The 16,682-nt window shown below is 45.8% G+C and overlaps 1 protein-coding gene and 1 long non-coding RNA gene across 2 annotated transcripts in view; one reads left to right on the forward strand and one right to left on the reverse strand.

Annotated features, from left to right (window-relative positions):
- LOC137481673 (uncharacterized) overlaps positions 1 to 16,682 on the forward strand; it is a 358,787-nt gene that overhangs the window by 193,384 nt on the left and 148,721 nt on the right. The window lies entirely within an intron of this gene.
- The window catches only part of IQCH (IQ motif containing H), a gene marked incomplete at its 5' end in the record, with an annotated part of 51,519 nt that continues 36,833 nt past the window's right edge, over positions 1,997 to 16,682 (reverse strand). Inside the window, 8 exons of the mRNA XM_068203367.1 lie at positions 1,997 to 2,184; positions 3,442 to 3,550; positions 6,336 to 6,397; positions 6,935 to 7,060; positions 9,529 to 9,696; positions 15,107 to 15,393; positions 16,363 to 16,483; positions 16,611 to 16,675. Of these exons, the coding sequence (XP_068059468.1) occupies positions 2,083 to 2,184; positions 3,442 to 3,550; positions 6,336 to 6,397; positions 6,935 to 7,060; positions 9,529 to 9,696; positions 15,107 to 15,393; positions 16,363 to 16,483; positions 16,611 to 16,675 (1,040 nt within the window). The remainder of the gene's footprint in view (positions 2,185 to 3,441; positions 3,551 to 6,335; positions 6,398 to 6,934; positions 7,061 to 9,528; positions 9,697 to 15,106; positions 15,394 to 16,362; positions 16,484 to 16,610; positions 16,676 to 16,682) is intronic.

Raw genomic sequence — 16,682 nt, forward strand, 5'->3', positions numbered from 1 at the left:
AGTGTGAACAGAATTATATTCCTGACTTTTTAGCAATATTATAATTTCATTTTAAATCTGCAGCATTGCTAAAAAACCCACATTTTTGGCACCAGCAGCATGGGAGCTGAATGTGAGAGACTGCAAAGCCGTTTTCAATCCTTCCATCAGCTCAAGGCTCAGAAGTGTTAGTAGTAATTAAAAACTTTTTTTTTTTCCCCCAAAAGACATTTCACACTTTGCACACGCTAAGAAATCTCCCTCACCACGGGAACTTTCAGGTCACTTGTTTGCTGCAAAAACAGGTACAGTTTTCTTTTGTCAGGGCAGAACAAAGGCAGAAGGAAGTGCAGGTTTCATTTCCTCCTAGGACACTGCAGTCTATCAAGTGCCAGTGAACTAATGAGCCTCTCAGACCTTATGTTGTTCTGGCTTGGATCAAGGCTTCCTTTTCCTTAACCCTTTGGAAACCAGCTCAAGTGCAGCTAAATTCCACCTTGGGAAAGTCTCTGTGGGCTCTGGGCTATCCAAACCCAGCACAACATGGATGTAAAACGGCAATAAACCCAGGAATTGAAAGTACTCCTGTGGATTTTTATTTGAAGCAGTAACCAGCATTTATGCAAATGTTTTCATCTGCAATGAATTAATTCTGTGACCAAAGCAGAAAGGGAAAAAACTCCACAGAAAATAATGTCTCATGCTGGGGGATCAAAGATTTGCTGTCAGAAAAACTGGGTGCTGATCTCGTGCAACTGCTTGGTCTCATTTAGTATTTGTGTTAAAACTGGTTTTGCCTGAGCTTTTTTGGGAAGTAATCCCAAGGATACTTGTCATTCCTAGGATAACAGTCGCCATGCAGTGAGATCTGCTCTTCCTTAGTAAAATGTGGAATGTGTGTCTGTTGGGATATTAAAGATTTGATGGATAATTTTACAACTATAATGTTATTCTTTTAACAAAAGCAGTTGTGACCCAAAGGGTCACCAGTGTGCAAAATACAGATGGACAGACCTGCAAAAGTCATGGAATTCTGGGAATCAGTGCTAGGAGAATTCTATTGATGAATTAGTGCTATTACTGTTCTTGTTGATAATTTCAAAATGACCACAAAAGAACTGCTGCAAAAGTCTTTAGGTCATAGAAGAAGCAGCATAACAACAGAGATGGCTCTGCAGAGGAATGTGGCTTGCTGGCATTACTGATGAAGTGGGGTTTAAATTAAAGCATTTATAGGCAAAAGAGCCATGGGATAGTTTGGGTTGGAAGGGACCTTAAAAATCATCCAGATCCAACTCCCCTGCCACGGGCAGGGACACCTTCCACCATCCCAGGCTGCTCCAAGCCCCATCCAACCTGGCCTGGGACACTGCCAGGGATCCAGGGGCAGCCCCAGCTTCTCTGGGCACCCTGTGCCAGGGCCTGCCCGCCCTCACAGGGAAGGATTTCTTCCTAACATCTCAACTAACCCCGATCTCCTCCAGTTTGAAGCCATTCCCCCTTGTCCTGGCACCGCAGGTCCTGAGTGGTCTCTCCATCTTTCCTGTAGCCCCTTCAGGGCCACACTGAGCTCACCCCAAAGCTTCTCCTGTCCAGGAGAACAATCCCAACTTTTCACAGAGTGATTAGGTTGGAAGAGACCTTCAAGATCATCGAGTCCAATCCCTTTCCTCCCAGCAGAGCTGCTCCATCCCCCTGCTCCTCCTGGTGGCCTCTGGACTCTTGCAGGTCTAACCCTGGACTCCTTTCCTTTCAGTGCTATTTCAGCCTGTTGGAAGGGGAATTTGGGCTGTTTCCAGTGGATCTGCTCCTCCTGCTCTGAGTCAGTGACAAAGGCAGCATGACCCCATTAATAAGATTTTTAACCCACGTGCTGAACTTCAGGAATGACAACAGGGACATGAGGAGCATGAGGATGATCCTGTGCTTTCCAGCAAGAAAGGTGGGATGCTCCCAATGCCACAGGCAGGAACCACAGAGATTTTCTGTCTCAGTTAATGGTACTTCACACACCAGCTCAGAAGGAAAACCAAACCTGTTCTTACAGATGAGGAAGCATTTCCAGAAGCATAAGGAATGAGGCACTTGAACATTTTCTGTTAACTATTCTTTCAGAGCATCTGCTTCCCAAGGTTGCTCTTCTTCCAATCTCAGTTTGTTTTCTGCTGTAGCTCCTAGAATTGCTTCAATATCTTGAATTGCCATCTGTAACAGATTCCAGGAATACAAGTTATTTAATGGACATTATAATGGAATCCAGCAGCCAGGGTGCACAGCTGGCAGCGCCTGCCTTGAAGAGGTAACAGGGTTACACGGGACAGGATGCACCAATTAAATTTAATATTACTTTGGAGACACTTGGGGGAATTATTAGTAAATATGTACAAATCCCAGGTAAATAAAAATACAATTTGTACTCCTAATTAACTAACAGGTGTTTTATTTCACATATGTTCATGCACAATGGAGGAAAATACTCTTTTTTATTTTTCCTCAGTGGTTGCTTTTCATTCCCTCATATGGAAAAATGGGATTTTTTTTTGTTGTTGTTGTTGTTGTTTATTCTGTAACATGTTGAAATTTAATTATGTCTTCCCCAAAATCTGTCATTTCACACTCTACTGGAAAATCCAGTCAGGGTGAAAAAATCTGCTCTCAATTATGTGACACGACTGAAGATACAAATCTAACTCAGAGTTCCCCTTCACCTTTCACAAAACACACCCAGGATCATGGGAAGTTTTTATAAAGTTAAAGGTGATGCAGCTCAGCAAAAGGAGTCCCTGTGGGCAGCTGAGCCATTCTGTGGAGTAGAAAAGCAGCTTTGTGAGGAGGGCTTGTTCCCGGGCACGGGGCTGGGCTGAGGATTGCTTTGCTGGTTCTGGCTGCAAGGCGGGGGAACCTCCCCAGGGTGAGCCCCTGTGCTTTGTCCTCCCCCTCTGGAGCATCCAGGGACGGGCACCTTCAAACAGCAGAGAAAACTGGGAACCAAATCCACTTGGGAGATGGATGGTGGGCTGAGGGATGGGAAGGAATGGATTAGTGGCTGCCTGCTTAAAAGAAATGAGTGTTAATAATCCAAGCAGTTATTATCAACTGAGAGATTTGTTTCTAATTTAAGATTCTTACCTCGACGGTGTCCCTTTAAAATAAAGCAGGCAATTGTGACAGAACTGTGTGAGGCAGTGCCAACAGCTCCTTTGCTCTTCCAAAGGACACTCAGGAGCATTAGATTACAAATAATTTCACGCTCAAGGATGTCTCTTTTCAAAGCAAAAGTTTCAAACTTAAATTTAACTAACGGGTTCCGTGGGAGACCCACTGCACTGACCCAGACACTGTAAACCACACACAGCCAGTGATAAAAAAGGAATGGTTTAGCACTTGTTTATGATCCAGCATGAGGTATTTGCAGGCCTTGTACAGAAATTAACCAGGATCGTTAGTTAATTAACACCTCACCTTAAAATTGGTCTCGCCTTGCATATTAGGTGCTGATATTTCTTGATGGATGATGAAGAGATTGCGAGCAAAGGTCAGGAGGACCCCCTGGAGATCCTCTCCGATTGTTCTGTTAATGATATCCAAACAAATGAGTTTACCAATGATTCCCTTCACATGCTCCAAAACAATCGCCCTCTCATTTGTGCCTGCCTGGTGCTGGAATTTAATGAGGATTTTCAATCTCACAAGGTGAAAATCTTCAGGGAGATATGAAAGATGAGGCTCCATTTTAACTTGTCAACGGAAAGGATTTGTGTAATAAATAATTTTTATTAATCAACTTAGCAAAAGTAAGAAGAGAGGTTTCAGCTACTCCAAATAAGAGGTGACTGCTGAGGAAGGACTGAGGCAGCAGAACACTTGAAACACTCACATCACTTGGGAAAAACTTGCTTCAGCCTAAAATTGGGGAAAGACATTTCAGCAGGATCAACATTCCTTGGATTGTTGCGGCTTTGGTTTCCCAGTGGTCCACACAGACTCTCCACACCTTATGGAACAGGGAATTACACTAAGGAATAATGTGCCTCATTCACTGGAATCAACCACAGATCTCTGATGGAATAAAATGGGTAATTCTCAGAGATGTTTCAGGTATTTCAGTTATTTCATAAGCTCCAACTCCTGCAATCTTGAAATTATTTCCCAATTAAGGCTATGAAATTGCTCTGGAAATGTGATGGCAGACAACAGGAATCCTCTTTGTTGCAAGTTGAGTTTATTTCTTCTTGTCCTACTACCAAAAAATCAGATTTTCCCTTCCTGCAGAGGCTTTTTCTGTGCTGGGAGATGGTTAGCAGATCCCATTTCTGCCCTCCCTCTCCTTTTTAGTCTTTCCATGTCAGTCATGCTCTCCAGAACTCTAAACATTTTCATTGCTTCCCTCTCACAGAACAGCAGGATTTCTTCCAGCATCTCCCAGGATACACTGTTTATCTTTTTCCACAGGATCATGACATTGTTTAATTCACAGATCCTGTTCCCAAAACCTCCTTGCTCCTCATATTCATTACTGCTCTCTAAATGTAATTTCTTCCACCTGGTTCCAACCAAACCTAATTCTATTTCTCATATTGTTCCTTCAATTTGTGGAGATCATTTTGAATTCTCTTCCTGCCCTTCAGAACACTTGCAGGCACATCCAGCACTTGAAGAAGCTGTTTTGTTATCCAGGTCATTAATGAAATGGCTGCAGCATCAAAGGAATACGGAACAGGCTGAGAGCACAACGCTTCAGCTCCTCACGCATTACATCCTATTTTGGCAGGAAACTTGGGCAAGAACAGTATAAAAAGGCATTAAATTTCACCCTCCTTTGCCTCCTGGAAGTCAGGTTTTTAATAGTGTTGCCTGTAAGAGTAAGGCTGTGCTAATCCATGGGGCAGATTGCTGCTGAAGGGAATGTGTGGGAACCCAGCACATCCCTCTGGCTGCCCTGGCTGTCTCCAGACCCTGGCAGGGGGCTCGGAGACCTTGGCACCAAGTCAAAAACACCCGTGGCTTCCATTTTAGCCCGTGGAAAAAGCTGCCAACTCTGTGTGAGGGATTACAAGCCACAAGGGTTTGAGTGGTGTGGTAGTTGAGTTAACACAGGGTGGAAAAGTAGAATTTTGGGGTTTTTAGAATGGGGTTCAGGGGACAAGATGGAGGGATTTGGGCGTGTCCTGGCCTTCTTCTCCTTCTCCTTGCCCTCCATGTCTTGGTGTGATGGTGACACTTTTCTGTTGGTTTAAGGTACAGACACACTGCCCAACAGAAATGATAGACATTGGCACGTTATTGTAAACGTGGCACACGGAGTTTTTGGTATAAAATGTGAACACCGCCCTGAGGACAGACAGAATGCCATGGCCGACCTGCTGGACAGAGCTCAGCAGGGCACAGAGAGAATGTTCTGGATAAGGGGAAATAAACAACCTGGAGAAGCCGACCCTGCACATCCAGACTCCTCCTTTGGCTGCTCGGGCTGGGAAACCAGGACTTCTACACTCTCGGGGTCACCTCGACACCCGGGCCCCGAGAGGAATGCAGCTCTCCTGAAGCCAATCCCAGCAGCTCCTGAGCCTGCAGTGCCTCCAGCCCCTGGGCTCAGCACAGTCCTGGCCTTCTTTTATCACTGAATTGCTGAAATCTGCCCTAAAACTCCCCCAAAGGCCAGTCCTGGGAGAAGTCAGGGCACTTCTGTGAGCAGGAGGTGACAGGCTGTTCATTCCCTCCCTGGCCTTTGTCACTCCCTGCACACCCAGGGTGTCCCCAGCTCTTTGTCACCCTGGCTTAGGGACAGTCACACTTCCATCATTCCCAGGCTGTGTCCCAGGGTGTCCCCAGCTCTTTGTCACCCTGGCTTAGGGACACTCCACACTTCCATCATTCCCAATCTGTGTCCCAGGGTGTCCCCAGCTCTTTGTCACCCTGGGTTAGGGACAGCCCACATTTCCATCATTCCCAGTCTGTGTCCAGTGTCCCCAGCTCTTTGTCACCCTGGGTTAGGGACAGTCACACTTCCATCATCCCCAGGCTGTGTCCCAGGGTGTCCCCAGCTCTTTGTCACCCTGGGTTAGGGACAGCCCACATTTCCATCATTCCCAATCTGTGTCCCCAGCTCTTTGTCACCCTGGGTTAGGGACAGCCCACATTTCCATCATTCCCAGTCTGTGTCCAGTGTCCCCAGCTCTTTGTCACCCTGGACTAGGGACACTCCACACTTCCATCATTCCCAATCTGTGTCCCTGAGTGTCCCCAGCTCTTTGTCACCCTGGGTTAGGGACAGTCACACTTCCATCATTCCCAGTCTGTGTCCCAGGGTGTCCCCAGCTCTTTGTCACCCTGGGTTAGGGACACTCCACACTTACATCATTCCCAGGCTGTGTCGCTTCTGGTCTTCATACAACACAAAAACTGTTCCCTGTTTTTCCTGTTAATTAAGACAAAATTGCTTTATTAATTCCCAAAATAGTGGGAATTGTATTGAATGTGTTACAGTAAGTACACAGCCAAACTAAGGAGGGCTGGTTTGGAACTGTGTGTAAGGAATTCTTGCTAAGTTTAAAAAGATGATTGCTCTAACTTATTGTAGGGAATACAATAAATGCAGCAGAGTTTATTCCACAGTAAATATTTGGGTTCCAAAGCAGTAAGAGACGGTCAAAAGTATCTTTAAAATGATCTCCTTACACAGTTATTTTTATCAAGAAGCAGGTTAACCCCTAAAAGTCTTACACACACTTTAATTGAAAGAAAAACAGGTGTATGTGGCACTTGAGGACATGGTTTAGTGGTGAACATGGGGGTGGTGGGTTGATGGTTGGATGATGTTAGAAGTCTTTTTCAACCCTAACAATTCCATGATTTATGATTTACATTGCTAGAAGTGGCTTTATCATAGAAGAATTTACAAGCACAACAACTCTGCAGAACGAATATCACATCTCCTCATCTTTCCTGCTCATACCTGGAGGTCAAATCCAATCCCACGAGCTTTGCACATGTGGAGGAGGAGGTTGTAGGAGATCCCTGAGAGGCTGGAATGCCTCAGCTGGCTGCTGGCCACAGCACACCAGGGGCTGCTGGGGGCAGGCTGCAGAGAACAACCCAGGATTGCTCATTGGCACCCCAGTTCATACCAGAGCCCAACAGCTAAATGCTAAATACTGACTTTTCACCCAAGATCCCTCATTTTCACACCAGCTCATACCAGAGCCCAACAGCTAAATGCTAAATTACTGACTTTTCACCCAGGATTGCTCACTGTCACACCAGCTCATACCAGAGCCCAACAGCTAAATGCTAAATTACTGACTGACTTTTCACAAGGGATGGAGGGACAGGACAAGAAATGGCTTCAAACTGATAGAGGGTGGGGTTAGGTGGGATATTGGGAAAAAAGTGCCCCCTGTGATGGTGGGGAGGCCCTGATTTTCCAGAATGGATTTTCCAGAGCAGCTGGGGCTGCCCCTGGATCCCTGGCAGTGCCCAAAGTCAGGTTGGACAGGGCTTGGAGCAGCCTGGGACAGTGGAAGGTGTCCCTGCCATGGCAGGGGTGGAATGGGATAAGCTTAAAGGTCCCTTCCAACCCAAACCATGCTGGGAATTCTGTGATTCCGTAAATGGCTTCTTGCCAGTGAACTCAGTGTGGAGTAAGGCTCCATTTGGAGGAACCCCTGCTCCTCACAGGCTCTGCTGGACACAGACACTTCCACAAACCCCTGTTTGATAGATCAGATCCACAGAATTGCTCTTTATGAACCACATTTTGGTGTTTTCACAGCTTCAGTGGTCACTGAGCCCTGTGAGACAACTGAATCCAACCTGTCCTTGGACATTCCAGAGATCCAGGGGCAGCCACAGCTCCTCTGGGCACCTGTGCCAGGGCCTGCCCATCCTCCCAGGGAGGAATTTATTCCCAATATTTATTCCCACTGACCTTGCCCTCTCTCCCCCTTGGATAAAGGTCGGTGCTGCATCAAGTTTAAACTCTCACCAGTGCCAGAAGAACAGAGACGTTGCTTTGAGGAGCTCTGAGCAGAGCTGCTCTAAACCAGGGCTTTCCTGGTGTTATTTTAATGTCCCTGGGAGCAGGGACACTGCACATCAAAGCCTGTAATTTACAGTATTTTCCCTAAAATGATATTTGTTTTGACATTGACTCATTTAAGTTGACATAGCTGAAATCCTGATCTAATACATCTCTGCCTGAAAATTAATCATGTTTATAATATTCTGAGAATTAATAACACCCATTGCTCAAGTCATTAACTTAAAAAAGGAGCTTCCAAAATCTGTTTCTCTGCAGTAGGGGACCACAAATAAATGAATGCTTGATAAAATAATCCAAGCAGCAGTTTAACAAGCGTAAACTTGAATGTGGCTGCAATAACACAGAACTATTGTTTAAGGGTTGGCATCAGGTTGATGAGGTGCTTATTTCAGCTACAAAGCATGCATACACATGCATAATGAACTGCAGGATGAATTATTAATGTGTTGCTTATTTAGCCTCATCTGTCTAGAAGATAATGTATCCTAACTATAATGAGTGATTGGTTTTGTACATAATTACAGGAGCAGCAGTATCTAGGAAATTTGTTCTTTCAAAGAAGGAGTTCTAAAAATAAAATCCTCGCACAAACTGCGGGGCTGCTCCGTTTTATCAAAATCAGCCCTACCAGCATGGAGAATATCTAATAAATTAAAAGGGACAGAATCATTATTAACATCATAATTTTACACAAAGTGTTTTACTTAATCATTCATTACAGATCATGTGCAGTAAAAGCATTTGTCTCTTGGTTTGTTTCTTTTTCTCTTTCCCTGGGAGACTGCAGTCTTGTGGTTAACTCTTCAGGAGATAAAAATCTCAGAAATAGAGAAAGAATTAAAAATAAAGCATCTAATAACAATTTATGTTAATTCTGACAGAATTTTAATTTTAAAAATGTTGCTAGTTGATTACTTTTCATTTCTAAAACTTGGACTACTGGGACTAATCAGATCTAATTTACTTCTCTCCAACTAAAAGTGGTTGCTTGACGGGAACAATGGATCAAGAGCTCGTTAACCTCTAAATTACAGCTCCATGACATTTTAGGAATGGTGATACATTCCCTCCTCTATGGATGGAAAAAAGGGAGCTGTGAATCTTCTGTCAAAATATGGCAGAGGTTTTGTTTTCTATCCATACGTGTATGTACACAGACAGACACTTCTTAGACTGACTTTTCTAAAGACCTTTCTTCCCATTTTCCAGGATGTTTGGGTGGGAAGGAGCCTTGAAGCTGATCCCATTCCACCCCCTGCCATGGGCAGGGACACCTGGGACATCCCAGGGTGCAGCAAGCCCCGTCCAGCCTGGCCTTGGGCACTTCTAGGGAGGAGACTGTTCCACTTTAACTCCTGCTGTGCTCTTAGCCCATGCCTTCACTACCTGGTAAAACCCAAGAGTAGCAGTTTCAAACCGGCAGGGAGCAGATTCAGCTCCTCTAGAACAGAACAGGAGCTGGGAATGGTTCCATGAATGGCTCTATTTGGGAACACACCACTGCTTACAGGTTTTGTCCCCTCGTGCTGAAGCCCTTTGCTTTTGCTTTCCTTTGCTCCCAGAGGTGCTTGCAGGATGCTGGAGCCACAATCCAGATTTCCATCTGTCAGGTACACCAGGAGCTGACTCAGGGCCAGCTGGTCACTGTAGCAAAGGTCAAGGTCTGTTGCCCACACCTAATCAAAAACCAAAAAGGAGCATTCAAATAAATCAAAAAGAACAACAAGAAGAGCAAAATCCAGCAATTGTGAAGGAACATCTCTGCCTGGTTTTGTCCTCTGTGTTGGCATTCCTGCTTTTGGCTCCCTGGTGCTGGGGCAGGGCTGGCAGTGATGAAGATGTGAGGAAAGAATTCCTGCCTGTGAGGGCGGGCAGGCCCTGGCACAGGTGCCCAGAGCAGCTGGGGCTGTCCCTGGATCCCTGGCAGTGTCCCAGGCCAGGCTGGATGAGCTTGGAGCAGCCTGGGATGGTGGAAGGTGTCCCTGCCATGCAGGGGGGGATGGGGTGGGATTTAGAGTCCCTTCCCACCCAAACCTTTCCAGGATTCTGTGATTCCACAAACCACTTCCAAACAGGAACAACCAGAACTCTTCTGTAACTTCAGAAATAATCTTTCAGGGAGGCTGAGGGAAGCACCACGGATTGCTTCTGCAAGGCTCCTCCACCCCAATAACCAGAGCTTGGTTTTCCCAGGAGTTTTTCCCACTTAAAAAAATCCCTGTGCCTACCCTGCCTGTGAGAAATGTTCCCACACACCAAGAGCTGCCCTACAGAGGACCCCTTAAAACAAATCTCCCAGTGAACAACTTGCCTCAGCCCTGGAATGGTAAATGGACTCATTATAAGGATATTAAGGGGTCAGGCAGCCAAGGCCTCTTGGAAAACTGGAGTTAATTTCAGAATCATATGCACAGAGTAATGCCCTTTGGATAATGGGGAATAAATCAGCCCAGTAACAGTTGTTAATGTCTAACTGCCAAGTATCTGTTGCTGTATTAAATATCCTATTTGTCAACTTAAATATTTCCTGCTGCACGGTCTAAAATGCAAATTGGATGCTAATGGCTGGCTTTACTTAGTAATAGGGGAATGTTCCCCAATTATAATACTTAATTTTCTTCAATAATTTATTGTTTATCATCACTTCTGCGAGACAGGAAGAGCTGTGCTGTCCATTTCTCCTTTTCCACTGTGTGCCAACCTTTTCAATGGGCCAAATAATAATTATAAACTATTCACATTGTGGGAGTGTTCCATTAATTTTGATAAATATTATCAACAAATCTGTGTCAATACGTCCTAGATCCTGTGTGAGCTGGATTTTACACTCTCAATGAAAGCTTTGCCCACAGAAAGAAGTGGCAGAGCTGCGTGAGGGAACCAGGGACTGAAAATCTTGGCTATCTGAGGGCTGTTCACTGGCTCCAAGTGAAGTGTTTGCTTTTAATCCAGACCCTGATATTACACCTGACCTCAAAATCCACACCTGGAAGCTTTGCTGAGCACAAAGAGAGCTGCAGGAGGCAGCTGGACTGAAAGGGGACCATAAAAAAGGTTAAGCCAAAACATCCCTGTGACTGCAGTGAGTCCCAGAGCAAAATGCAGGGAATGGGCTGAGGATTTCACAGCAGATACAACATTAACAAAGCAGCCTGGCAAAGCTAAGCAGCCATCAGCAGTGGATAAATCCATTCCCCTCCCAGGGATTCACACAAACCCTACCAGGTGTGGGGCAGGAGTTACTCCCCAGCTCCCACCTGGTCAGTGCCTACAGTTAAAACACGAGCAAATGACATTGTTTTCATTTCAGATGGAGATAAAAACCCATTAATTACTTGTGAGATCCATTTCACACCATCTAAACAAAGCCCCAGCATGCCAGGCTGGCTCCAGTGCCCGCTGGCACGTGCCCAGGAGCTGTTCTGGGAAGGACAGAGCTCTCCTGGACCCCCTGCTCCAGGGAATGGCTCCAGCTTGCCCAAGGAAGGGGCTGGGAGAGCAGAGAAGAACTGAAAAAGCTTTTAGCAGGGCAACCTTGTGCTGGAAATGATGAGATTGATCAAATACTGGTTTAAGGAGTTTCTGTTTGCACCCAGAGGGGATTAAACAGTTTTTGGGCATGGTTTCATAATCTCAGCCCAATTTCTGCTGCTGCCTACAAAATGAAGAGTTTGGATCTACAGGGGGGATGAAGGAAGGTGTCCATCCCCTCCCCTGCTGTAACAAAGGAGAGCTCCAAAACCTCCTTAGGCTTCATGTCCTCCTTAGGTAAAGTCATTGTAATATTTTGCATTTTCCAGTATAAGGTGTGGGGAGGAGGAGGAGAAGGAGGAGGAGGAAGGCAAACATGGCTGGAAGCCACCTGTCCACCTCCTTTCATCCCTGAGCCTGGGGCTGAACCACCCCTGTTGGAACTCAGAGCAGCCAAATGGTCACTCCTTGGTGCCAGCTGGGATCACCCCCAAGGACTGTTTTCCTGGCTCAGGACTCTCTGAGTGGTTGTGGCCATGTCCCCTCCTGCCCTGGATGTGTCCCAGAACATCCCTGACGCGGGGGAGAAAGGAAGAAGGATCAGATGGCACAAGATTTTCCAGCTTTATCCTAGCAGGGGATTCCCTTTTGCCATGGAAACACAAAAATGTCCTTTAAATCCCCTTTGTGCTGCTACAGAAATGGGAGAACACGGGGCCTGGACAAGGGGTCTGGCCACATAAATCATCTCCTCCAGTAAATCAGGAGCTCTTAGGAGATGACCTGTGCAAAGGCGAAGTTTAAGTAAAGAATGGTACAATCCTACAGATTAACAAACATCTATTATTGGGCCCATCCCCATTTTCTGAGCATACACAATAAGGGCGCGGATGGAAACTGTACACATTTATGATTGGGGGTGTCAAATCCTGACAGGATTCCATGGAAAAAGAGCAGAACACAAGGAGTTTTCATCTGAAATGTGGGGATTTTCAGAATTTATGTTCAGAAATTAAGCTGGAACAAAACAGCCTAGAAGTGATATTTGATTTTCAGAGTCCAAAGGTAGAGGCAGTAGTTAAGATTTTAGATAGATTTAAGACTGGTTTTAGATCAAGCTAAACACAGAAGAGATTAGGACTCTCCAGAATCCCACCAATGGAAAAAAAAAAATAGTTAGAAATACATCCTGCAAGACTTGCTGGCTCTTTATCCCAGGAAACATTTGCTTCCAGGGGATTCTCCTTCGGCACACACAGCTTCAGGGCCAGCGCTTTGTGCTGAAGACATCTCCAGTGAATAAAGTCACAATTATGCTGGAATTCTTTACAGCTTCCATAAAAACGCTTCAGCTTTAGAAGGTAAACTTGAGAAGGGAAGGAAACATAAATTCTTAAAGAGTTACTAAATTACAGCTCGGCTCTCTCTGGTTTAACTGTTTTATCTGCTGCTGCTATCGACGGCTGCGTTATTGTGAAGAGCACCCGCGCTAGTTTGAAAGGAGTGCTTGAGTGATACCGTAAAAATGCCAATTAGTAAAATATTAATGCAGCTGGGGCGTTGGAAAGAGAGTGGCTTTTATGGCTTTTGAAACCTGCAGGAGGATTGATTGGCGCGGCGCTGGCAGGCTCTCATCCGCCTGCCATCTCGTGGCAGCTGCTGGCATGGGCTGGGGCTCGCCCAAAAACTCCAGGTTTAGGGCTCTGCAACTCCTCTGTCCTGCTGGATATAGGGCTGGGAGATGGTTGATGTCAACACCGTGGCTCTTGTTGGAAAAGAGGACATAAAAATGTGTTATGTTCTGTCTGGAGAGACCTTGGGATGCTGGGGGAAGTGTCCAACCCCAGCACTTTATCCGATTAATTATTCCCTCACTACTGTTGGGAGAGGCTGGGGCTGTGCAAAAGCCATCAGACCCATGGAAAAGGTGGCTTAGGATCCTGCTTCTCCAAATTATTATGTAAGGAAGTCGATGTGTTTAAATATTCCCACTCAGTCCAGTGGATTTATTTGGGTGCAGCTCCCAGCTGGGATCTGGCAGTCTGGGCAGGATTTCACTCTGAGGGGCCAGGGCTTTGCTTGGAACGATCATTGTGGAAAATAAAGTGGGAATCACTCAAAGGGATTCACTCCAAATGATGCACCTCCACTTCTTCCCCAAGACAGTGAAAACAGCGTCTCCATCTCCCTTTTCCTCAGCATCAAGGCACAGGTGCCTGAAACTGAGATGGAAACAAATTCCCGAGGCAAGCAGGGAATTGTGTGGAGTCCCAGCTTTCCCTGCCCCTTGGATCTTGTGGCAGCCAAGGCTCTGACCTCCCACTGAGCTGTGTGACAGCACACGTTGTTCCTTATCCATCCTTTTCTCCTAGTGCTCCAAAGATCAGCATTTTCTGTAAAACACACTTGGAAAGAATTCCTGAGTATCCTGTCCTTGCAGGAAATGCATCTGAGCCTCCCACCTACTGCATTCAAGGGGGCACTTGTGAAAGGAGTGAGCAAATGTTCCAAGGGGCTGATAGGATTTCTTGCTTGCCAAAAAAAACGGTGCTTTCAGGAACACAAGCCTTTGTGTGATCTCTCTCTCCCAAGACAGATGGCCTCGTTAATTGCCTCCACATCCAGTTAAATTTAAAAACCTGTGCTTAAATAATGTTAAAGTTGTGGTACATGCTGATAAACATAGGAAATGTTAAGGTAAAAATTAGCTGGTAACAAGGGAAGAAAACCAAGATGGAACAGAGAGGAATTCCAAGAAGCCACAAGAATCACTAAATGATTTAATGTGTCCTTGTTTGTGCCAGGAAATGTCACAACCTTAATAATCCAGGAAGCACTCCTGCATTTCAGTGACCTCCTGGCCTGAGTGGAGCAATTGGCAGAGCTCCCATGGGTTTCCGTGGGTGACAATGTCATCCCTTCATCTTTTTAAAGAACTTTCCACGGAACTTGTCCAGTACGGCTCACCCAGAGTTGTGATTACAATGCCTGTGCACATCCACTTTGGGAGTCAAATGTAACTGGGACCTGACTTCCAGAGCTCACAAACTACTGTGAGGGCCAGGCCCTGGCTCAGGTGCCCAGAGAAGCTGTGGCAGCCCCTGGACCCCTGCAAGTGTCCAAGGCCAGGCTGGAGGGAGTTTGGAGAAACCTGGGATAGTGGAAGGTGAGGGGTTGGAATGAGATTATTTTTAAGGTTCCTCCCTACCCAAATCATTCCATGATTCCATGATTATTCTGAGTCTCTGGTTCACCACAGCCGCCCTTACAGTGCTGTCAGTTCCCAAAAACTTCAAAGTTCCCCAGCTCCCCACAGCCTTAAAATCCAGGGATGTTCCCTTTTACAGTCAAACACATCCTAAACACTGAGGTCCTCAGTGAAGATTCCAGAAGAAAACAATGTCAGGAGAGGGAAAAACAAGGAGATGCCTCAGGTCTACATTTGGTGCTGCGAGAATACCCCCCTGCTTCCCTCAGCTTACATGCCCCCGAGTCTGGAAATTGTTTGTTCCAAAAGGCAAAGCTTTCTCCTGATATTTTTTGGAGTTCTATGGGAAAGTTGGAATTTCTCAGTCTCAGGGAGACAGGGTGAGGTAACAAACCTGCCCCACTCACCTGCTGCTCCCTCGTTTGGGGATGGGTGAAAGCCACAAAGTCCACGGAGAAGTAGCCAAGCACTCCTTTGGATTTACAGACCTCCCCAATTTTCAAGCAGAGAGCTTTAAGAACCTCAGGATCCACGGAACGCTGTGGGATGGTGGTGCCAGAAGATCTGAGGGGCCCCTCAGCATGGAGCTGATCTCCAGATGACAGCAGTGTCACCTCCCCCGTGGGCTCTATCAGCAGATCCACCGTCAGGTTGGTGACGCTGCCCGAGGATGGGAAGGCTTCAATCACCCCACCTGGAATTGGAAAGGAATTCTCTTGGGATCCAATCCACCAGTGCTGCCCTTCAGAGTGCACAGGATGGAGCCACCAGCTCCAGGGGGGACTGGAGGTACAGCAAATAAATCAAATAAATCAGTGCAAGGGGAGCAGCAGAGCCAGAGTCGTGGATCTCCTGGAGGAGAAAGGAGTTTAATTAGTGGCTTTTCATTCCCACTTCCAAAGTGGATCGATCCCACAGCTGGCTCTGGGGTGGCAGGAGCGAATCCTGCTCAACACCAGCCCAGAACAGCTGGGAAATGCAATCTTGGGATTTGGGGGATGGTGACTCCCGCTGTGAGCTCATCTTGGAGACGCCCATCCATGTAATGGTCTTAGCTAAGAGTCTGCCTGTGGCATTCACCCACAAGAGGAATTTGGCATGGAAATAACAACTTCCAGCATGGTTTGCCATAGGAAAATCACCAAGGTAACTGCCTGGCAGTCTGGATTTGCCTTTTCCTTGCATATAATGCCATAACCCAATTTGCTGGGATAAACTGCTATGTAATAAAACTGGTACTAGATGTGTTAAGTGGCATTATTTAAAAAGAAAAATACCTTCAAGGCTTTGATTCATCCTAGCTCTTCCATAAAGAAATCCATAAACAAATCTATATATTATATATGCTCACATTTACCTCACGTGCTGGAATTCCCTAAAACCTTTCCCCAAATGTGACAGCCTTTGGTGCAGCACCCAAGGATTAAGGAGTTGGTGCTCATGGATTCAGAATCCAGGATTAGTATGGACTAAAAGCTTGGCTAGGACAAATGAATGACAGAACAGTGGCCTATAATTCATTGGTAAATGAACATTTGAAGCATAATGGAGAAATAAAAGGAGATAAATATTTAAATGGGCCCAAGACTAACAAGAATATGGCAGACAATATGGCATAATTACTCCTTCTAACACTTCCCAGCGACTTTGCAGTCTTATTTACCTTGAGTAAGAAATGTTTGGAGGAATTTTTCCCATGTAGGGAATCGTTTCTCATTGACTGGCTGTACGTGCTGTGCTAAAAGGCCCGGCAGCTCCTGGGAGATCTTCACCAAAGCTAGCTCCTGCAGAAACAAATTAAATAGAACCACAAGCAATTTTACTACAGAAATGAAAACTGCTTGTGGGGTGATTAAAAACCAGGCCTCCAACAGGCAAAAAAAAAAAAAAATGTGGTTACTGTTTACCCACAGTCAGGAAGCCTTTTTTAATTTTTCTACTTGCTCCTCTTCCCTCCTCCTGCAAACTGTCCTTCTCTGAAAG

Source organism: Anomalospiza imberbis, chromosome 13 (assembly GCF_031753505.1).
Source record: "Anomalospiza imberbis isolate Cuckoo-Finch-1a 21T00152 chromosome 13, ASM3175350v1, whole genome shotgun sequence".
NCBI classification, from domain to species: Eukaryota; Metazoa; Chordata; class Aves; order Passeriformes; family Viduidae; genus Anomalospiza; species Anomalospiza imberbis.